Below are 24,138 nucleotides of genomic sequence, written 5' to 3' on the forward strand. Positions count from 1 at the left end.
ATGCATTAAAAGGAGACATATTATGCAAAATTGACTTGAATGATCTTTTAACCACATTTTCCCTCATCATAAACATAGTATAATACGGTGATGTCCTGCATTCATGGCTTGAGCGCCATTTACTTCCAAAACTTTGATATAATCGAAGTTATGGTCAATCACAAATGTTCAAAAATGTTTTAACACAACTAAAACACTAAAATGCCATGTCATAGGAAATTCCACTGACGAGACAGAGCCAGGAGCACAGAATCTGTTATGTAATTTTTAACACGAACTTAATGAGTTTCTATTAACCTTAACACCTTAAGGAACAGTGTAATGGGTCTAACTGCAATCCAGACTTCAAATTCCACCCCTGCAGGCTGGGAATCAGGGCAGTGGTGTGTGATGTCAGGCAGTACTTCAAATTGCTGTGACCACTGGAGGCAGTACTCAGTTTTTGTCCAGAGAGCTGCAAATTTAGTTTGCATAAAAAAATAAAAAAATAAAACATTAGGAACCGTCAAATAACATACACACTATTCCAAGTTTTGATGAAGCCCAATGAGGTTTGTTTGGTTTCCAATAATTTATTCAAGCTGAGTTTTTCAAATGGCATCATGTGACCACTCTAAGGAAGACTGCAAGTAGAAACAGCCAGGTATGTAAAGAAACAATTTTGGTCTGAAAAAGTCTTCCAAAAAACAATTTTGCATAATATATCACCTTAAATGCCTTTGAAGGTCTGTGCAACACGAAAACGTACAAGACTCAATTCTGCGAGCACAGCTCAGCCCATTAGAACATGCACTGATGCTGCTGCAGAGGCACTACTTGGCCCCACACAAAAATCTTAACCCACACATCTCCGCAAACCTTTAGAAAACCAGAGTCATTCCTGTAATTACAAAGTATTGAAAATGTCCAAGGAAGCTTCCTTAGATGCTCAGCTACAGTCATCCTTCCTCTGTCCTCTCCATCCAGAGGTGAGGAAAATCAGTTCTTCTTGGCTTTGGATGAGTCGTACTTGCGTTTGCTGGAGTACCAGAGGAGTAGGGGGATGCCGATGGAGGGCAGGGTCATGACGCCGAACGCAGCCCAGTCCAACTGCAGCATACAGAGGCACAGTGGAAGGTTATTTAGGGGAAACGACTAATCTCCTCTATCGCAAAGAGACTGATTCCAATACCATGATGATAATTATATGATTATCAACATGAATGTATAATGTTTTCAACATTAAATGGTAGTACTTGCTTTTCTATTCTTATGTGTCTTATATCTGTTTAATCCCCAGAGTCCAGTAGATTCATAGTGGTCCATGGGATAGTCTGTGTCTTATACTTGTGAAAAATAAAGCTCAAGATCATTCTAAACATTCAGGAAAGGTTCACTTCAGTCCTCTGAATGTGACTTTAGTGGCAATACCTGGTCAAATGAGTATCTAATTTCGATACTAGTTTTAGTATTGATTAATATGATTTGCGCTACTTTTGACAACCCTAGTATAAAGTCGATTCTGAAGGCTTAAATTAAAGTTTGCAAAGGACACTGCAACACTTCTATTGAGATAAGGTGAATATTTAATTAATAATAATATAATTACCAATATTTTAATACATTCTTTTAACAAATTTTCCAGATTAAATTTCCATTGTTTTATTTTCAAGATTCTTTAAAAAGTTAAAATGTTAAAAACAGAACTAGTTCATTTTAAAGTTTGCAGTAGTCCAAAGTTATTCCTCATTTACCTTATGCATTCTGAGCATCCTAATTATTCACCACGATGAGTTTATAAGCAATTGTTACAACTTTCAAAGACCAGTGTGTAATGCCAACAAAAACTAGCATGCAAACTTTTATAATAATCACAAAGCGCACACATGCTTTATAATTAAGATACAGACAGTACACAGTTAAGATATTTTTACCTCCAAGAGTTGCTTATGCAATAAATCTGCACTGGGGCAAGACCTGTTTCGCTCAAATATATTAAAAATCGGGTACAGTCCAAGATTTGCACTGAAAATTGATAAAATTTTGCAGTCCAGCAGTGAATATAAAGGTGTTGCCTGATGCACCTCCTCAGGCTCTGGAGCTGTGACTTACGTAATGGGGGGAGAAGCGGCGGTCAAACTCTCTCTGGGCCAGGATACCACCTTGTCCCGGGGCACTGGTGTATCCAACCTGAACAGAGAGACAGAAGGCATGATGAGGAGAAGGAGGAGTAGGGGAGGAGGGGGAAGACATATGAGGAGGAGCAGGAGGAGGGGGGCATATGAGGAGGAGAAGGAGCAGGAGGAGGGGGGCATATGAGGAGGAGCAGGAGGAGGGGGGCATACGAGGAGGAGGGCATATGAGGAGGAGGACCAGGGGGGCATATGAGGAGGAAGAGCAAGAGGAGGGGGGCATATGAGGAGCAGCATGACGAGTGTGTAAGGTCAGGGAGGTACTGGGGTCACAGATTTACCACCACGGGGCCTCCCTCCTGCGCCACGTAGCTCACGGACGCAGACGTGAAGTTGAAGTAGCCGGCCTTGAGCGGCCGCAGCACCACTGTATGTGACACGTTACTGGCTCTGAATGAGAAGGTCAAGGGTCAACGTGCACAATGGCGTCACTGGCTTTATGAACTGTACATGGAAAGGGCTGATATTACACAACTGACTCTTGTAAGGATGCAGTTATCTCCTCAAAAACAGACCTGGACTTGAGTTTTGTTTCATTCACACATGTGTTTGAGTAACACTTTATTATTAGTCTGTCTACATCTCCCAAGCGCAAAATGCCCTGTTCCACCTTGTGATGTTTTGAAGTGGTATTTTTAATTTTAATTATTTTTAATAGCTTCTTTTAACTTTTCTTTAGTAAAGCTTGGCAATTCCAGGTCTGAAATGACTTCAAATGATCCAAATGATTCGAGTGAAGGTCTACAAACCGATTGACCCTTTTCATACACTTTTTATAATAAAAGATAGAGTCTGAGCCTAAGTCCTTAATCCACAATTATTGGAAATGAATCATAATAAAAGGTCAAACACTATATTTTCAAACATACATGACCTTGAAAGTTTTTGGAGTTCTTTCTGATGGAACTCAAATTAGACACATGTGAATTTAATCATATCTTACAATAAACCAGCAGGTGTTGAAGAGTCTAGACTCTAGGTACCATTCAAAAATGGAGGATGTGTTCCTCTTATAACAGGAAAATAAGGGGCAAATGAGTTATTAGTGATGGGTCAAATGAGGCGATGCATCAACACGTGTTGTGCTCAGAAAGTGACGCATGTGTCACTGTGTGTGTCCCTTTAAGAAAAGTCATGTGACTGATATATCTCCTGTGTTATTTGGTGTGGTTCATGTCAGGAGCTCTGAAGCGGCTTGTGTAGAATGAGGCTCAAGTCTGTCTCTGTCCACCAACAGAGAAAAAGATGAGCCTATTCTTCTGTGTGTCATATTAATCATCAGATCTGCTGAAAGTACTGGATTATTTTCCTGTCATTTCCACAACCATTCCCCTTGTCATGTATCACATAGTTTACTTCAGTGCACAACAGGCTGTTATTTGCTTCAATGGCAGGGCTCTGAATGAATGAGCCCTGTGCTGTATAGGAAACAGTTATACCACTAGATGGTGCTACAGAATTTACCAACACCTGTCAACCCTTATATGTGATACCAAGGCCCCACCTAGCAGGTAAGTTCAAAGAGATGCACAAAATTGAAAAACAACATCTCCATGGAGACATACAGGTGGCAGGCCCTCCACTAGAAAAGTTACATCGCGCACCTTTAAAAGAAAGAATTCTGTATTGATTCAGTGCATTTTTGTTGTCGTCATTACCTTTCCCCATTGACTTCCTATTTGTCAGCCTCCTCTCGCAATTGCACATTTCTCTCACAAAAGATAACTGTAGTCATAATGAAGTTTCAAAATGTGACCCAAGTTCTAAGGAAACCTTTGTGTAAAGGATACGGAGCAATCCTGTCCCACTTCACATTCAGCATTCCTGACACTATTCCAAAGTCCTCTGGGGGAAAGGAGTCATCGGACAGGTCCACTTCTAGAGCAGCACTGCAATATAAGCACAAGATTCAAAATGTAATATCGTTATAGAAAACAACACAATTACGTGCATGGTTTTGATGTAAAGTGCAATACCAAAGGTCCAAGACTCAAGTCATACTTTTTCATCAACTTAAATAATTCATACTTCTCAGAGCATTCAGTTCATCACACCAGTGTTTACACCAAAACATTCTTGGTCAACTAAAAATATCTGCCGATCAATTAGTTTACTAAAAAGTGAGCATGGCAAAAGCTATCAAAATGTAAAAAGTACTAGGAAAGAATGTATTTATATGAAGACAGATAAAACTTATGAATCATGATTTCAATCTGCTGTTCACATATCATTATCAAAAAAGAGAAAATCTTCATTTAACTCACTCACTTCTTTCTATTATTCCATATAAATGTTTAAAATCAAATTAAAATGATTAGTTGCATAATATGTTTTAATACTAATTACTTTATTTTTGAATTTTTTTTTTTGGTCGACTAAGACACCATCAACCAATTAATTGCCTAAATGACTAAAAGCCCACAGCCCTACGAGTGTTGTCCTGATACTAAGATTTCAAACTTCATTTTGATGCAAAGGAATAAACCTGATACTCAATACGAATTCAGATACCACAAGAATAATAAAAAACAATACTATTTAAACAATAGAATTTACAAGATTAAACCGTAGTACTCTCTTGTGTAATCCCTCAGTGTGCAGTAGGTTCATAGTGGTCCATGGGTGTGTACTAGTCTATGTGTCTTATACTTGTGAAACATCCAGCTGTAAAGTTTTTCAGGAAAGCTTCATTTATGTTCTGTATATACAACTTTTTTTTAGTACCGCTACTTGCTCTAATGAGCATTAATACTAATATTAGTATCTGATCTTTGATACTTTTGACTACTCTACGGCAAACTTTGTCAAATATGTCAATGACATGGATTTTTAGTCTGTCAGTTGTAGACTTGCTTGTGGGGGGAAGAGCAACAAAAACCTTTACTCAAAGTACAAACGCTCACACTATTTTCTCATTTTTGTGTCCATCCTTTGAAAATACTAGATTTGTGCATTATTCTATTTTTTTGTCCCTCCAATTCAAGCATTCACCTCAAATTCCAAATCAGATGTTACATCAAGAAACTTACTCTTACATGAGTTGTAGTCCTCAAATACCCACATACTGATGTACCCTTGGTAATATTTTGAAGTAGTAATAATAATAATAATAATGCCTTATACATGTAATGTGCTTTTACAGGCTCTCAAAGCGCTCGAGTTTTTGGTTTTCTACTACTGTAGCCATGTCTGCACAGCAGTGCACAGCAGTGCACAGCAGTGCACAGCAGTGCACAGCAGTGCACAGCAGTGCACAGCAGTGCACAGCAGTGCACAGCAGTGCACAGCAGTGCACAGCAGTGCACAGCAGTGCACAGCAGTGCACAGCAGTGCACAGCAGTGCACAGCAGTGCACAGCAGTGCACAGCAGTGCACAGCAGTGCACAGCAGTGCACAGCAGTGCACAGCAGTCCACAGCAGTCCACAGCAGTGCACAGCAGTGCACAGCAGTGCACAGCAGTCCACAGCAGTCCACAGCAGTCCACAGCAGTCCACAGCAGTCCACAGCAGTCCACAGCAGTCCACAGCAGTCCACAGCAAGACCTCTCTCACCTGGAGCCCACGTTATAGATGTTGTACTGCAGGGTGAGGTCCCGGCCCTCCACGGCGTAGCGGTTCAGCAGAGATTTGGAGGCCAGCAGGCGAGCCCCGTCTTCCGCGGTGCACAGGCCGAGCAAGGGCAGGAGGAGCGGGAGGAGCAGAGCGGTCATCATCTACAGAAGGAGAAGGAGAGCACAACTACTGCCATCAGCGCCACGAGGCAAAGAGATAAAGGGAACATCTTTACGCGCATCGGAAAAGGCCATGCCTTGCGAAATCGTCCAGGCCATGATCTATGTATTGCTTTAAATATAGCTTTAAATACAACACTGAGTAAAAGTGTCTTTCTTGGATAGACTTGCCGCTTGGTCCTTCATTCAGCTTCTGAGAGTTACGCTTACGTGGACTTGGGTAAGCGCATCCAAAGAACGCGTACAATATGTTCAGATCAGGTTTTCTAGAGTTGTGAGATAAGCTCGCTTTTTTATTAACCTCTAGAGCTGTTCAAAAATATCCTAAATAATTCAATAAATGAGAGAAAAGCGATGGAGCGTTACCTTCATCGTGTTCTCTTCAGATCACAGAGCCGACGGTCCTCAGTGACGCATGCGCACAGCTTAGATCCACGCCAAACCTGACGTGTCCCATCCGCTTCACTCTGCGCATGTGCGTCACTGCAGCAGAGCACAGCCCCTCCTAGTGGTCAGGAGGAGACTGTTGTTTGGGCAGCAGTGGAGCGTCTGTTACTCATTAGTTTAATATTGCGTAGTCTCTGTTTATTTGACTGTAGTCTACGCAAAAGCATAAAAACACTTCTATTGCACTTATTTATCTAGACACATAACTCATTCCGTGTTCAAGATCTGTTACATTTTGCAGTTTAAAACTTTGGGACAGTTCGTGGGTGGAGTGTCTGGAGCAGCTCCAGGGTGTGGCGCGTCTCCACCGTCTGCAAACAAACTGCACACCAGCCAGGAGCGAGACTGGTTCTGTCCTTCCTCCACCCACTCGGAAAAGCCGCACGTTACACGGGTCTCCTGGGAACCTGGTCCTCGTTCAGCTTGGACACGCACATTCTATAAAGAGAGCAGGAGCAGCGCCCCCTCACAACGCAACATGCCGCAGGTAGGCAACACAAAAACTTTTTTTGTTTTTTATAACTGTGCCCCCAAACTTTAGCGCGCATGTAGGCTTGTGTAATGTGCAGGCTATGGCGTAAAGGCGCTTGGGCACGTTTGTTGGAGTTGGAGTTCACAGCACGCTCCGAGGATCTCTCTGGATTACCCTGATCTGTTTTAGTTTAGAACGCGAGTTGGGCCACAGCAGGGCCAGATGCGTCATGATGTAGGTGAGACGTCTGGCCACACGGCGAGCCCCACATGTGTGTTGCATTTGCCTCTGTCTGTTCTAGGCTTAATGAGGCGTTGATAGGCATAAACTGTCTTTGCCGCCCAGAAAAAGCCTGTCTTGGCAAGTGCCATGCTACTTAAGCACAAGGCGCGGCTCCTAGGCGGCCGGGCCACATACATGAAATAACTGTCGCAAACGTGCCAAGACTAAGCCGCAGGGACCACGCTGACAGCACTGGAGCGCTTCACCCACTCACGTGACAGAAGATGGTGGTGGTAAAATCCCCACCATTATTACAGTGACATTGTGTCATTGGGCAAGACAATTCATGGCAGACACGTTTTTGTTTACCTGGGTAGCTGTTTATGATGTACCACTGAATTACTCATAGAATGCTTGAAATAAGTGTATTCATGGTGCAGGCTAGCCATCACACCATGGGGACAAAATCAGGTCCCAGTGACTCAAATAATTTATTATTTGAATATATTAACAGATATGCACTGCCATTTAAAAGTTCTGACACACCCTCTCATACAATGTTTTGGGTTTTTTTTGTTTTTTTTTACTAATTTCTACATTTTAAATACATAAAGAAGACAATTATATGAAGTATTTTTTTATTTTTTTTATTTAACCTTTATTTAACCAGGAAGGTCCCATTGAGATTAAAAACCTCTTTTTCAAGGGAGCCCTGGCCAAGAGGCAGCACATTTCAAAACAAGTACATACAAACAAGCAATGTTAAAATTGCATAGATCATGAAAACCAGTTGCACATTATTGAGGCAGTCTGTAAGGCTTGAGTTTAGTTTTAAAAACATTTAAGGACAACAGTTCAGTCAGTTTCCAGTCTTTCTGCAGCAAGTTCCAAGTAAAAGGTGCAGAGTGAACAAAGGCTTTCTTCCCCAGCTCTGTGCGGGCAAAAGGAACAGACAGCAACAACTGATCATTTGATCGCAAGGAGTAAGAGCCACTATTTTTCCTTGTAATCAAAGTACAAATATAAGGAGGCAGCAATCCAAATATATCTTTGTAAATAAAAGTGTACCAATGCCCCTGCCTTCTAGTGGCCAGAGAGGGCCATTCTACTCTTAAGTACAAGTCACAGTGATGGGTCATAGAGATGAAAATGTATGGACGCAATGAAAAAAACATTAAAGAACTTGTATTCAAATCCTCAAAGTATCCATTCTGCTTTGTAGACAGTGCTATAAACCCTTGGTCTTCTCTCAATGGGCTTCTTTTTATGATGATTATTTGTGATTATTTATGTTTTGATTTGTGTGATTTTAATGTCTTTCTTATTCTGTAAAGCACTTTGAATTACCTTGTGTACGAATTGTGCTATACAAATAAACTTGCCTTGCCTTGCCTTGCCTTGCCTTGATGAGCTCTCCTGAAATGTTTTTCACTTTACCTTGTCAGGGTCAAGAAATGCCAGAAAGTGCAAAACAGTGACCAAAGTAAAGGGTGCCTATTAAAAAAACATCTAGGTTTTGAGTTATTTTGAGTTGATCAAACTTCTGACTAATAGTGTATTTATGTATATTGTCTGTGTGCAGTACTCAGACCTGGAGAATGCCATCCACACGCTGGTGTCCAAGTTCCACTCTGCCTCTGCCGACAAGAGCCCCACCCTAAAAACGGATGAGTTCAAGGGCCTCCTGTCTACGCAGCTGCCTAATCTGGTCAAGGTAAGGTCTACGCTTCTTGCTGTGGTTCCTCTGTACTGTTCTCTGTCCTGTTACAGTTCCTCTATATGGTTTCTGGAGCTTCACATGTTCATGTGTTGTGTGTTCTCAGGGCATTGGCTCAGAGCAGGGCTTGTCAGAGATCTTGAGGAAGATGGGTGTGGGCTCTGGAGAGGGCATCTCCTTCAGCCACTTCTGGAGCCTCATTCAACAGCTGGCCACTTCCCAGCACAACATCCTGAGTCAGGGCGCAGGCTCCACCTGCAGCTGCGCTCTGCTGTGAGCCCCAACAACCGTACCCCACATCAGCCTTGGCATCCGCTTCCCTCACGCACACACCGGCCCAGGCACATCGCTCCCTCACGCCCCCTAGCCCTTCACAACCACCAGCATGTGCTCCTACACTTTCTCAGACCGCCATTGCCGTAACCTCTGCTTCTCATAGTCACAACTAGCAGCCCTACATTTAAAGAACCAATTGCAAGCTAAATAAATATAAATTTTTCAATATTTTATTATTTTATAAAGCAGCTGTCAATCATTCCTACACTTTTTTGATGAAATACTTTCTTGCATTACGCTTAAGTCTGAATTTCTGTTTTTTTCTTTTGTCAAGTTAATAAAATTGTTATTCTAAATAAATTGAGAGTATTCAGTTGATGTGATGTAACCAACTAGTGCAATACCTTTCTTTAAGTCTTAAATATTGTCAAGAAATATGATTATTTATGACAAGAATACAGAAAAATGAATGCTAAGGTACCCAAAAAACGTGATACTCCATAACTATGTTTTAGTATTGTGATAACGATTTTATTGCAATATTTATTACATACTTTTTGGTACAATAAGTTCAGTTAAATTACAACAAAAGTAAACCATATATAATGGAGAACCTAATCATGAAAAGAATCTGCCTCTTTGTCCACAAAAAAAACAAGGGGAACCTTGTGTTGTGGCAATATATGTATTTTCTTGCAATGTTGATTATTGTGTAAGCCAATACTGCAATACCAAGATTACCCTGACATATTGTCCAGCCCTACTCAAAAGTATTTAAGACTTGATAAAAGACATTATTGGCCCTTTAATTGTAATGAAAGTATTGTTCTCCTTTCCCTGTTGGGTGCTGTTGCAGATCAGTTGTGTCATGGTGAAACACTTTCTGGAGATGTGAGGGTACATCCGGTCTTCAGCTTCTTTCCCTCAGGGGTGCCTCTGAAGAACTCCAGGTAGGATGAGAACACGTACTTGTTCATCACCTTGACGCGGCCAAAGATCTCAAGTTCCGTCTGTTGGTCATGGTCCACCACACTCATTATCTGCTTTGCCTGGATGTACAGTGCGTTCTCTCTGGCCACTACCTGGTCCAACCATATCTGCTGCTCCTGTGGGGCTTGCTCAAACTCTGCAATGGTTCCACCATAGAAGCCCCTGTGTGGACGCTTTGGCCAGGGCAGTTTGCTCATCATGGGGTGCACATCCCCCACAAAGGAAGTGCAGATATCAGAGTCCACTCCGTGGAGTAGGCTCACCTCACAACTGATGGCGCTCATAAGAAAGAGTGAAAAGACCCGGAAGTTCATGACTGACGAGGAGAACACGGCGGCCATAAAGTACTGTCCCCACAGCTCGCAGTTGTAGTTGCAGTGGCCAAACTGGAAGGTCTGTCTGCAGAACTTGTGGAACTTTGAGGCTTTGAGGTCCCGCTGTAGGCTTTCTATAAAGCCTGGTTTATCATTGAAGCTCTGCAGGAACCTCTCCCTCTCTCCTTCAGCATTAGCCTGGAGGAACTTTCCTACCAGACGGACACTCATGTTAGACAAGTGCACTCTGTAAACACAGTCATTGAGAACATAGAGCAGGTTGGAGGACATCTCTTCTCTGGCATTGTGCCGGATTTCCACCAGGAGATCTTGAATGTTAGAGATATGTTTGAACACATTTGTGTCCTGTGCAGGTACAGTTAGCCATGTGATGGTCAAGTTTCTTTGGTCCTGTTCTGGAGAAAAGTCAGGGGCACGCCGCTTTTCACTCTCTTCAAAGAACAAACTCCAGGTCAGCCCCTCCAGACAGTCGATGCAGGCATACTTCTTCCGTAGGGCCTTGGGAACAAACATTTGGGGATGGCTGGGCCAGTCTAAAGTCTGAGAGAACAATGCAGAACCTTTATATTCCCTGTAAAGGGGCCCCGAACAGCCCAGCTCACCACTTCTCCAAACAGGCTTGGGGTCTAGTTCAGCAGTAACTCGCTGTGTGAGATCATGAGATGTCCAGACTCCCTCTCTCTCAGTCAGAATGTCCCCCGCTGGACTGACTGTCACAGGGGAGCTGAAGAAAGACACTGTAGTGTGGATGTTTCTAGACCCGAGACTGTGTAGCATTTGAGATGTGAAGTGTGTGTGCCTGCCCAGGTAACAACTCAGCACAGTGATGCTGCTGAGGCTCCTCAGGCCAAGTGTTGACAGGAGAGCCCCGAGCAGATGGGTCAGCTCATGTGCAGTGTGTCCAGAGAAATGAGCACCCCAGGTGGGAGTAGAAGGACTGGGGCCATGGCCAAGCAGGCTTAGCTCATGCTGCACCGCAGAAAAAGACAGCACCCCCCTGAGGAGCTCAAAGGTGTTGTTGTGGAACACCAAAAGAGCTGATGTAGAGGAGTGTCTCTCAAATAGGTGCAGGGCTGACTGAAGCACTCCGCTCTCCTCCTCCATCACCACAATGATGTGCTGTCTGCTGGGGTTGGGGCCCACCTCAAGGGAGTGGTGCAGCGACACCCTGAGAACAATCAGGCAGAAATGATTAAAAGTGTCATCGCAAAGTACAAAGGAAAACCGTGTACACAGGTGATATTGGGCCTGAGTAAACTGCAAATTGCTCACTAAGCATATGTGCATTTAGACATAATGTATGCAGTGTTTAACTACATACATTATGTAGCTAATGTATGTAGTTAAACACTGTATCATTAGGAAAATCGCAAAAATCAAGCAGTTGACAATAATGTATAGACAATTAAGTGGTATCATAAATTAGAGTTCAGTGAGCTTTAATTTTGATTTACATTGCACCAATGGGAGCCCGGCCCAGAAAAATGTCATTGTTGACAAATAAAATTTTGCATAAAAAATGATTATGTCATGACATATAAAAAATGATATTGTATGGCCCCACCCTTAACCCAGTGAGTGAAAAAATAAAATAAATGAAATGATATAATGAAATTTTATTAAATATCAAATAAAAAATAAAATTAAATAAACATCAAATTAACACATTAAAATTAAATAAATATCAAATTAAAACAAGTCATTTAGCAATTTGGTACGCCACCTTACATGATGCTCAGTGCTTGCTGCTTTAAGTGACATTTACAAAGCGAGATGATTGTTGGCAATATTTGGCACGTTTACGCTGAAAAAACTCCAGCGTCTTATCAGCGTGACTGAGGTGTAATGAGGCGCTTTAACTTATCTGGCTTCATACTGTCCGCTGCCAACATTTTCAGACACGGCAGACACCGGTATGTCCTCATGTCCCACCGGAGTCACGGTGAAGCCAAGTGCTAAATACGCTTCATCAGACTTCCTCGTCTTATTTTTCGGGTGACTTTACCTCTGTCTATATCCGCCTTTCTTTTCATCCCTGTTAAAATGTTTTCCATAGCGTTTCTTTAGCAAAAGTGTTTCTTGTTCACTGCTCTGTGTCACGATCTGTTCGCTCTCTCCTGCTCTTTGCTGTGCGCGCTGCGTGCGCGCTGCGTACAGTACTACAGTGTCATACGCGGAGTCATACCACTCCTCAGTGCAAGACACATGAAAGCCTGCATGGAGTTTGCTTGGAACAAAAAAAAAAAAAAAAAACCTGAAGGACTCCAAGATGGTGAGCAATAAGATTCTCTGGTCTGATGAGATCAAGATAGAACTTTTTGGCCTTAATCCCAAGCGGAAAACCAGTCACTCCTCATAACCTGTCTATCCAACAGTGAAGCATGGTGGTGACAGCATCATGCTGTGGGGGTGTTTTTCAGCTGCAGGTACAGGATGACCGTTTGCAATCAAAGGAAAGATGAATGACAAGGCAATGCAAGACAAGTTTATTTGTATAGCACAATTCGTACACAAAGTAATTCAAAGTGCTTTACAGAATAAGAAAGACATTAAAATCACACAGATCAAAACATGAATAATCACAAATAATCATCATAAAATTAACATTAAAACAGAAAAGTACAGAATAAAAACCTTTCAGTCATATGCACAGCTGAACAGAAATGTTTTGAGCCTGGATTTAAACATCGTCGAAGTAGAGGCCTGTCTCACATCTTCAGGAAGACTTTTCCAGGTTTTCGCTGCATAAAACTTAAACGCAGATTCCTCATGTTTAGTCCTGACTTTGGGCACCAGCAGGAGGCCAGTCCCTGAAGTTCTCAGTGTGTGTCATATGGCACTAACATGTCAGAAATGTACTTTGGTTCTAGGCCATGGAGAGACTTATACACAAGCAGAGCTGCTTTAAAGTCTATTCTTTGAGCTACAGGAAGCCAGTGCAGAGACCTGAGCACAGGACTTATGTGCTCGTACTTCCTGGCTCTAGTCAGGACCTGAGCAGCAGTGTTCTGGATGTACTGCAGCTGTGTTAAGGCTCGTTTGGAGAGGCCAGTGAGCAGGACGTTACAGTAGTCTAACCTACTGGAGACAAATGCATGGATAAGTCTGGTTTTGACAGTATACCTTTGATTTTTGCAACGTTCTTTAAGTGGCAAAAAGCTGCAGATGTTATTGATTTGATGTGGCTGTTAAAGCTCAAGTCTGAGTCCATTATTACCCCTAGATTTCTAGCCTGATTTGAAGGTTTTAGAGAGAGAGACTGGAGGTGACTGCTGACACTTTCTCTATGTTTCTGTGGGCCAAAGACTATGATTCGGTCTTGGGTAAGTTTAGCCGGAGAAAGTTGTTTTTCCTCCACACACTGATCTGTTGGATGCAGTGGCAGAGTGAATCTACTGGTCCATATTCACCTGCTGCAGTGAGACATAGATTTGAGTGTCATCTGCATAGTTGTGGTAGGACACATTATTGCTGCGTATTAACTGGCCTAACAGCAGCATGTAGAAATTGAACAGGGTCCATCCTGGTCAATCCTGGGACCCCACAGGTCAGGGACATTTTATATGAGACACATTTTCCAATTTCAACAAAATACTCCCTGTTTTCTAGATAGGACTTGAACCAGTTTAGTCCTGTACCAGAGATGCCCTCCCAGTCCTCTAGTCTCTGTAAGAGGATCCCATGATCCACAGTGTCAAAAGCAGCACTCAGATCCAACAGGATCAACACTGAGACTTTGGCTACATCAGTGTTCAGGCGGATGTCATGTGCCACCTTGATAAGAGCAGTCTCAGTGCTGTGGTGGGTTATAAAACCTGACTGGAAAACATCAAAAGGAGTTGTTCATTTAGAGAAAAATAAGCTGTTAGTAAGCAACTTTTTCAAGGACTTTGCTTAGAAACAGCAGATTAGTGATTCGAGACTTTAGCCATGTAGCCATAACTTTGGACAGTTCACTTGGACCCCTGAAGCCCAATTAGCCTTTGACAAATTGAAGAGCCTCTTCACCTCCACTCCGATCCTACATTAGCCCGACCCCTCTCAACAGTTCATTGTGGAGGTAGACGCCTTGGACACCAGAGTGGGGGCTGTCCTCTCCTAGAAGTTTGAACCCCACAATCGTTTGTTTCCCTGTGCTTTCTTCTCTCGTTGTTTGTCTCCAGTGGAAAGCAACTATGATGTGGGGGATCGCGAGCTACTGGCGGCACTGGTTGGAGGGGGCGGAGCAACCATTTTTGCTATGGACTCACCATAAGAATCTTTCCTACATTCTATCTGCCAAACGTCCTTATTCTTTAGTCGGTTTCTCGTCAGTTCGCTCAGGAGAAGTCCATCACCGAACCAGAAACCATCATTCCATCTACCTGGGAGATCGAAGACTTGGTTCGGGAGGCCCAACGCAATGACCCTTATCCAGGTAATGGCCCACCTGGCACTCTTTTCGTTCCAGATGCTGCTTGCTCCAAGGTACTGGAATGGATCCATAGCTCTTAGTTCGCCTGTCATCCAGGAGCCAATCGCACCCTCTCGCTGTTGAAACGTCATTTCTGGTGGCCTACCGTCGACACTACTGAGACACCAGGGCTTTTGTCTCCGCGTGCCAGGTGTGTGCCAGGGGTAAGGCCTCCCATTCACCCCTGTCCGGCCTGCTGCATCTGCTTCCGGTCCCGAAGCGGCCTTGGTCCCATGTGGCAGTGGACTTTGTCACAGGCCTCCCACCGTCCCAAGGCAACATGGTCATCTTCACCATCGTCGACCGTTTCTCCAAGGCAGCCCATTTCATCGCCCTGCCAAAGCTCCCAACCTCCAAGGAAACAGCTGATCAGATTACTAAGCACGTGTTCCGGCTGCATGGTATCCCCTTGGATATTGTCTCGGACCGTGGCACTCAGTTTACCGCCCAGGTGTGGCGCTTTTTCTTTGAGGGTCTGGGCGCATCTGTCAGCCTCACGTCCTGTTTCCATCCCCAGTCCAACGGACAAACCGAGTGGGCAAACCAGGACTTGGAGACAGCATTGCGATGTGTGGTATCTTCTAACCCTTCTGCCTGGAGCACACTCTTACCCTGGATCGAATTCTTTGGTGAGTTTGGCTACAGGTATATCCCCTTTCCAAGCCTCCGTTTGCTATCAGCCCCCGCTCTTTCCGTCAGAGGAAAAAGACCTGTCATCACCTTCAATGCTGTTGCAGAGTCTGGGGGAAGACCAGAGCTGCACTACTCCGGGGCTTGTACCAAGACAGCTGCAGACCGGCACCACACTCCCGCTCCCAGATACCAACCTGGTCAATCGGTTTGGCTGTCATCATGTCATGTCAAGACCATCCCGCTCAAGACCGACTCCCGGAAATTATGCCCCTGCTTCCTGGGACCATTCAAGATCACCAAAATCATTAATCCAGTCAGCATAGAACTGCAACTTCCTCCATCTCTCCGCATCCACCCTACTTTCCACGTGTCCCAAATCAAGCATGTCCGTACAAGTGACCTTTGCCCTCCTGCCGATCCCTCTCCTCCCGGCCAGGTCGTGGATGGTTACGTGGCTTTTACCGTCTGGTGGCTCATCAATGTCCGACGGCAAGACAGGGGACTTCAATACCTGGTGGACTGGGAGGGGTATGGTCCTGAGGAGCGTTCTTGGATGGCTAGGGCACGCATTCTTGACCCTTGGTCAGGGATTTTCACTGCGCCCATCCGGATAAGCTTGGGTGTCCAATAGGGGAGGGGGGTTACTGTCATGATCCCGGCCTGTCCTGCCTTGTTTGTTGTCATTTGTCCATCTCCCTCACGTGTCTGAGTCTGGAGCTGGGCGGAGATCTTAGCTCCTCTCATGCACACCTGGAAGCAATCATCATCAGCTCCACCTGCGGTGGATAAGGAGAGCCAGGACCCGACAATCGGCGCCAGATCGTCTGCATGTTCACGTGAATATACCTTGCTTGGCTCTGTTCATGTTTTTCCCTGCTTTTTACGTTGCTTACCGGATACCTTTTATTCCTCACCAGATCCCGCTCCTTGGACCAGCTCAGCTCTCCTGTCTTTGACCCTGCTTCCCTGTACCTGTACTGATCTCCTCATCTCAGATTCAGCTCCTCACATTTTCCCTTGGACCATGGCTAACTCCCCGCTCCCGACACACCGTCTGATCTACTGTCATTTGCCTGTCTTCACTTTGTAAATAAACACTGTAAAACTTCCGAGTTCTGTATTTTTGGTCCCTCGTGCTTTACAACAGAAACTCAAAAGATGAAAACACCTCAAATGACAACCTGTGAGTAACTAAATTATCTCTAAAAAATGCACACACACCTCCACCCTTTTTGTTTACTCATGTTTCAGATTCTAATTTGAAGTTGGGTGGAGTCGATTCCACTAGAATTGCATTAGGTGTGTTTTTGTCAAGCCATGTTTCAGTTAAAAACATAAAATCAAGATTAAAAGGAGAGATAAAATCATTAATTAAAAATGACTTGTTACATAAAGATCTTAGTTTCAGTAGGATTGGATGTTATCGTCTTACAGGGAATGTGAACTAAACTTGTCTGATTGGGCAGTCTAACTGTCCTTCTGTTAATCAGTCTACGTGATGTAACTGTAGATATACAGTAGGCTCCATCACAAGGTCTCAGCCTTGTATTTTTATCATGACAGTATGTCTTCAGACAGCAGAGGCCCTGCTCTTGGGGAAGGCAGGGAAGGGTGAGGAGGGGAGAGAGTAGGTGAGGGACCAGGTGAAGGCCGAGGAAGTGGAGCAGGGGGGAGTTTGGGTGAGGGACCAGGTGAGGGCCGGGGAAGTGGAGCGGGGGGAGTTTGGGTGAAAGACGAGGGGGGATAGGTGGATACGGGGAAGAGTTCAGTAGTTGATGCCAGAACTCCTGATCACACTATATTAGATGTGAAGGTGGGGAGGAAAAGGAGAGTGAGAAGTCCCTAGAAGGAGTGGATGTAGCAAAGGGGACCCAGGGCTGGTCTGTGGGCTGGGGAGGTGATGGAGATGTTGCTGGGACTGAAACCTCTGTTGGGGCTGTCACAGACAGGTTCAAGGCCTGTGACAAGGGCCCTGAGGGAAGTGATGCTGGAGATGAATCCTTCAGTTGGGAAGGTGGTGGTGCTGCTGACTTGTTCTCTGGGGGAGGTGGTGGTGCTGCTAACTCTCTTGCTGGGGGAGATGGTTGTGCTGCTGGTGGTGACTCCTTCGCTGGGGGAGATGGTGGTTGTAGTTGTCGTGCTGCTGATGGTGCTGTGACACATTGGCCCAGTCTCTGGCTGGCACAGCAGGGATGCTTCTCTCATTCCTTTTTTCTCTCACTGGCCCAGGACCCTGTCCAGGCCGGTGCCTCAGAGCGTGGAGGAGGTTCTCCGTCAGCACTCTCACTCCACCTCTGCTCAGGTGCGGGCCATTTCCCTAGGACAGGTCCTCTCGTTTCCAGAATAGATTAAAGTTCTCAATGTAGTGCAGTCCTCTAATCGCACATGTGTTGAACAGCCATGTGTTCAGCTGAAGCAGCCGGGTAAATTTGTTCATCTTCCTTCTGTCTATGGTAGGAAGAGGTCCACTGATGAAAGTCTTAACCTCCACTTTATCAAGCTCCTCAAATAATTCAGTGATATTCTTTTTCAAGGTTTCAGTCTGATTCATTTCGGTGTCAACTGCACCCACGAGCACAATCAGCTGTTTAGCTCCTTGATATGTTGTCAGAACTGGCAGGAGTTTTGTAATCTCAGAAATAGTGTGACTGGCATAAGAGCAAGTTTGGATTCCTCTGTGAGTCACATCTCTGATAGCCCCGTCTCCTAGCAGCAGCGTACCTCTGACCTTGACATTTGGCACAGACCACCTGTCTGCCGCCGCTCTTTTGCCAACTTCATTGCTCTTGTTTTGCGACAAAAATCCATTTTCTGTTTGTATATTAACATCAACATCAGTCTGTGACAGTGGTAAAAATCAGTTTGTAAGTTGTATTTTGGGTGATGTAACTATATTAGCATTGCCTCTTATCACTTGTTGTGTTGGCTTGGGATTCTTGTCTTTGCAAAGTTTTGGGAAAGACACGGTATCACTCAGCTTTAAGTTGAAAGTAACAGTTTTTTCACTCTTCTCTGAAAGTAACTGTGGGCTGCTTACCACTGGAAGTCACAGGGAGTGTCCGGTGAAGTCCTTTTTCAGATTCAAAAACAAATATCCATGCTTGTAGCTCATTAATTTGTTGGTGATAGTCCCAACAGCGTTCACAGAAGGAATTCCTTTGGTGTCTTTCCCCGGACATGTCGCTGGCTCGTCAGAAATTGAGTTAAAAAATGTTTAAAAAAAAAAAAAAAAAAATTAAGTCTTGGTTTACTTAAAAGAAAATAATAACTAAACAAATCTTCCAGCACTTGGAAGAGGTAAAACGATTAAAAAGAACGTAAAGAAGGAAGCAGCAGGAGCAAGCAAGGTTTGCGTCTGCACTCTGCAGAAGCAGGAAGCAGCAAAGTACAGGGATATCCTGGATGAAAACCTTGTGAGTGCTCAGGACCTCAGACTGGGCTGAAGGTTCACCTTCCAACAAAACAATGACTTAAGCACACAACTAAAATAACAAAGGAGTGGCTTTAGGACAACTTCGTGACTGTTATTGAATTGCCCAGCCAGAGCCCTGACTTACACCCAATTTAGCATCTCTGGAGAGACCTGAAAAGGGCTGTCCACCAATGTTCACCATCCAACCTGACAAAACTGGAGAGGATCTGCAAGGAGAAATGGCAGAGGATCCCCAAATCCAGGTGTGAAAAACTTGCATCATTCCCAAAAATATTCATGACTGTATTAGCTCAAAAGATGCTTCTACTAAATACTGAGCAAAGGGCCTGAATACTTATAGACATGTGATATTTCAGTTTTTCTTTTTTAATAATTCTGCAAAAATTTCAACAATTTTGTGTTTCTCTGTCAATATGGTATGCTGTGTGTACATTAACGAGGAAAAAAATAACTTAAATTATTTTAGCAAATGGCTGCAATATAACTGGCTTCCTGTATCTCTGAGATGAGGAGGAAACTTCGAGGGGACCGGGCCTTCTCTGTGGCTGGTCCCAAACTGTGGAACACGTTGCCCCTGCACCTTAGACAGGCTGAGTCACTCTACTTTTAAATCAGCTCTTAAAACGCACTTTTTCTCTTTAGCTTTTCATTGATATGTTGACTTTTATAGTGTACAGTTTGTAGTTATTTATTTGTATGTCTGCCATTTATCTGTGTTTTTAAAATGTCTGTTGTGTACTGCACTCTGGTCAACTCTGTTGTTTTTAAAGTGCATTAGAAATAAAGTTGGATTGGATTGGATTGGATTATTGCTGCTCTGCTTGTGTACACATCTCTCCATCGCCTAGTGCCAAAATGCATGTCCGACATGTTAGTGTCATAGAATCCAGGCTCAAAGGGTTCTGTTTAGCTGTGCATATGACTGAAAAGTTTTTATTCTGCACTCTTCCATAATGTTAATTTTATGATGATTATTTATGTTTTGATTTGTTATATTGTGATTTTAATGTCTTTCTTATTCTCTAAATCAGTTTGAATTACTTTGTGTGCAAATTATGCTATACAAATAAAGTTGCCGTGCCTTTCCATTGTTTATTTGACCCTGAGCAAAAAAGTCTATGGGGACCACACCATCTCCAAGGTGAAGGCGGCCATTTTGAATCAAAATATGCAGATGGCAAAAATCTAGCCCTTGTCCTAGGGTTCTAATCTGATGGACTTCAAACAGAGGTAGCAACATCAGGACATATCTGGCATCAAAAGTTGTTAAAAGAATTTAGGTGAGTCTCAGGGTGTGGTCATGATGACGTCTTCACAAAGCAGCCATTTTCAAAGTAAAAGTTTCCTTGAACCTTTGCAGACATTTTCTGATTCAAACTGCCTAATGTGGTGTTTGAATGTTTCGATGTCCTGGATAAAATGATATGTGACTTAACCTTCTATCTACAAAAAAAGCTCTCCAGCGCCCCCTGCTCAATAGTAATGGGACAGAAAAATTGAGTTTGTTGTAGACTGATGAAATTTGGTGCGCACACTATTCATTGACCACGAGCAAAAAAAGTCTATGGGTGCCACACTAACACTGATGTGAAGGCATCCATTTTGAATCATCATACTTTAACATACTTGTCCTAGGTTTTTTATCCAATGGACTCCAAACTGAGGCAGGTTTTAGGGTCTAGACCTGATGATGAGCTCTTAATCAAGCAGCCATTTTGAAAGTATAAAAATTCCTGCAACTTTTGTAAACATTGTCAGATTCAGAGAAATCCAATGTAGCATGCATGTATTTTGATGTGCAGGACAAAATGGTGTGTGGAATTAAAATTCTGTCTTTAAAAATGACCCTTCAGTGCCCCCTGCAAAGAATAATGGGCCATAAACATTTATCTTCAACACAACACTGGAAATATTGAATCACATGTCACATTATCACTGCTTGCTGTTTTAATTTGAACTTATTTTCTTGAAAGTTTCATTTTATTACTTCATATTAAAGACGCAAGAAACATATGTACCTGGCTGTCATATGTGAGTGGATTGGAGTGGTTTTCTTCCCTGTGGAGACAAGCACACATGCTCAGAAGAAGACACCGGGTGTACCAGGTAAAAGATGGTGTTTTATAAATGTGTCTTACCGACAGCAGAAAGGTCAGCTGATCTCAGAGTGATGCCCATAAGCAGCAGGCACAGTGCAAGAGCCATCTCTGCTCACGTCTCTTTGCTGTACTGTGTGTGCTACTGTACTCATATCCACATACATTTGTCTAGATAAATAGCACACTCCCTGTTCTATATTCAAAATCCCCTGCTCTCAACAGACAATAGACTATATCTGCATGACTCCCAGGAGGAGCAACCACATCTACACATTCTCTTCTGTCTGATGGTAGTGAAAAACTACTGAAACTACAAACTCAAGAAGTGCTGAACAAGTATTGACACTAAATAGTTGGTCTGTAGTTGTATTGTCTTTATTAGAATAAAGTATTAAACCACATGGTAATTATTTACAATCAATTAAAAAGTATTAATAGTATAACAAACCACAGTTATAGTTTTTATTTGGCTATAATCAGTACTGAGCATCTCATAGTATCAAATTCAAATTTCAATTTTAGCATAGCAGCAATACAGTATATTATAACCCAGTGAATCACTAATCTATGTTATGTTTATGCCATCTATGATTCCTCATCAAAAACACACCTGGAGTTGTGTTTTGGTTCATTTACACATGTTTAACAGACAAACCCTGTATATTTAGGCTGTGTTCTTCTCTCAAATGGAAAACACTAAAAGTATTTTGAAACCTTAATGAAGCAATACTCAAACATATGTGAAAAAAAACAAAACATAACTCAAGATATGTTTTTGATGAGGCAACAGTATTATAACATGGTTTAAATGGCTTAAATCTCACAAGAGTCAATTTTGAGTAATGTAGGACTGTTAACCGTAGGGCCGGGGTTCAGTAGGGCTGCGAGCATCTACTTGAGGACCGCACGATAAGTAAATAATGCATTTAATATGAGATTGGAGCCCAGTTTACTTTTTACTGAAACCGTTGGGTCCCAAGGTAAAAAAAAAAAAAAAAAAAAAAAAAGGTTAAAAGGTTATAACTCATATGTCTTGTACTTAACACTTGAGAAAAGTGAGAGTGATGACATGAAACTTCTGGCACATAAATTGGATAATTGTGAAAATCTTGTAGATATTTATTTTGATAAATGCAAATATATTATGCTAAATTAACTCTTGTGAGTTTTAAACCATGTAAGAATGCCGTTACTTCCTCAAAAACATACCTGGAGTTGTGTTCTGTTTCATGTTTGAGTAACCCTTTATTATTAGTCTGTTGCTCTCCTTGTGATGTCATGTAGTGGTAGTTTTCAAGTTAACATGTGCTTTTTTTTTTTTATATATATATTATTTATTTATAACTTTTCTTACTTTTTTTACATACAACATGAAACACACAAACGAACAGTACAGGTTACAGGCTGGTCTAGAAAACATCTATATAAAATATTCCAATCCAGGATCCATAAAAGTGTGTAGTAGTTCAAGTCCAAAGTGGTTGTCCATTTGAGTCTATTTGAGATTTAAGTCCAATTGCTTCCAGTGGCTTCTTCCATCTGTCCATGAAGAGCTGAGAATTTCCATCAATATAATATCCAAGTTTGATCATAGACAAGAGGTCAGACATCAGAGATTTCCACAGGGAAACAGAGGGAGGATCATCACCCACCCACTTTACCATAATGCTCTTCCTAGCCATCATTAAGAATGATTGAACAATATGCTCATGTTGTGCCAGTGAAGGAGGGATAAGTCCCAGTAAACACATCATTGGGTTTCCTGCCACCTGCTGACCTATAGCTTTACTAATATTGGCACAGACTTCATTCCAAAATGTTTGGATGTAAGCACATTCCCCTAAACAGTGGTACCTCGTGCCCACATGAATTTTACACTTTTGACAATTTGGCGATGTACCCACATTGTACTTACTATAAATATTTGGAGAAATATATACATTATGCAGAATATTGTACTGCAGTTCTTTAAACCTATTACAAATGGAGATTTTAGATGGCAAGGTTAGGATTTTGTCCCATTGCTGTGAATCAACTTCACTTTTAAGCAAAATTCCCCAAGATTTTCTTAACCATGCCAATTTATCCACACTGAGGGAATATATTTCCAAATAAAACTTAGATATAAAATGCTTATGCTCTTTATTATTAATGAGAAATACCTCCAGATGATACAACTCTGGTGTAAGTTTAAGAGATTTAGCTTTTTGCTGTACATAATGCCTTAATTGCAAATATTTATAGAAATCTTTATTTGGTAAAGAATATTGAGATTTCAGGAATTCAAAAGATTTGAATTCTCCCCTTGTAAAGAGATCAAAAAACCTATGAATCCCAGCAATGTGCCATCCTGTAAAACTTGTTCCTATAGTTTGTGGCAATAGGTCCTGATTATTTATCAAAGTCGATAAAATGTGGAATGACTGGTTACTTTTAAACAGTTTTCTTAGTCTTCCCCACGCCCATAGGGCATTATAAAGTAGAGGATTACCTTTAACTGTATCTGTTACACTGTTTAGTTTGCTCCCCAACAAGTTGACAGGTGATGATGGTTTGCACAAAACAACCTCAATATTCAACCAGGGCAGGTCTGCATTTTCATGTATCCAGACAGAAATAATCCTAGCTTGCATTGAAAGGACATAATACTCTAAATTAGGTAGGCCCCATGCTCCTTGTTCTTTGGGCAACTGAAGTGTCTCTAACTTGAGTTTTGGTTTCCTTCCTGCCCAAATAAAGTCCACCATTGCTTTGTTAATTACTTTTATATCTTCAGACTTTAAAATCACAAAGAGCATACTAGTAGGGTACAATATTTTGGGTAGGATAATCATTTTTATAAGATTAATTCGTCCCAGGAATGAGATTGGTAGAGCCTTCCATCTTGTCAACATCTCACGAAGACCCACAATCATTCCATTAATGTTTTCTTTGTATAAAAGACTCAATGTTGGTGTAACCTTAACTCCCAGGTATATAAAACCTGACGGCTCCCAGCGAAAGGGCTTAACATATTTAGGCTCAACATTTCCTGAATCTGCCAGAGTCATAATAACAGATTTATCAAAGTTCACTTTGTATCCGGATATAAGGCCAAACTCTTCGACACAGCTAATCAGTACTGGTAGAGATTTAGAGGGATCAGTCAATGTCAGAAGG

General features: G+C 42.4%; 4 protein-coding genes across 4 annotated transcripts in view; 2 read left to right on the forward strand and 2 right to left on the reverse strand.

Moving 5' to 3' along the window:
- pex11b (peroxisomal biogenesis factor 11 beta) overlaps positions 1-24,138 on the reverse strand; it is a 217,894-nt gene that overhangs the window by 85,393 nt on the left and 108,363 nt on the right. The gene's annotated exons all lie outside the window — the stretch shown is intronic.
- ssr2 (signal sequence receptor, beta) lies at positions 478-6,379 on the reverse strand. Its single transcript, XM_033991534.2, has 6 exons — positions 6,269-6,379; positions 5,724-5,884; positions 3,962-4,060; positions 2,453-2,561; positions 2,092-2,169; positions 478-1,089 (listed from the first exon to the last, which is right to left on the reverse strand). Exons 1-6 carry the CDS (start codon positions 6,272-6,274, stop codon positions 979-981), a joined length of 564 nt encoding a protein of 187 aa, XP_033847425.1. The 5' UTR covers positions 6,275-6,379; the 3' UTR covers positions 478-978.
- s100v2 (S100 calcium binding protein V2) lies at positions 6,416-9,401 on the forward strand. Its single transcript, XM_033991536.2, has 3 exons — positions 6,416-6,836; positions 8,626-8,757; positions 8,867-9,401. The coding sequence occupies exons 1-3, from the start codon at positions 6,828-6,830 to the stop codon at positions 9,035-9,037; spliced, it is 312 nt and encodes a 103-aa protein (XP_033847427.1). The 5' UTR covers positions 6,416-6,827; the 3' UTR covers positions 9,038-9,401.
- LOC117393369 (semaphorin-4B-like) overlaps positions 13,648-24,138 on the forward strand; it is a 45,617-nt gene continuing 35,126 nt past the window's right edge. The window contains exons 1-4 of the mRNA XM_033991488.2: positions 13,648-13,684; positions 14,525-14,571; positions 14,661-14,828; positions 14,966-16,029. Of these exons, the coding sequence (XP_033847379.1) occupies positions 13,648-13,684; positions 14,525-14,571; positions 14,661-14,828; positions 14,966-16,029 (1,316 nt within the window). The remainder of the gene's footprint in view (positions 13,685-14,524; positions 14,572-14,660; positions 14,829-14,965; positions 16,030-24,138) is intronic.

The sequence above is a fragment of the Periophthalmus magnuspinnatus genome, chromosome 11 (assembly GCF_009829125.3).
Source record: "Periophthalmus magnuspinnatus isolate fPerMag1 chromosome 11, fPerMag1.2.pri, whole genome shotgun sequence".
Taxonomy (NCBI): Eukaryota; Metazoa; Chordata; class Actinopteri; order Gobiiformes; family Gobiidae; genus Periophthalmus; species Periophthalmus magnuspinnatus.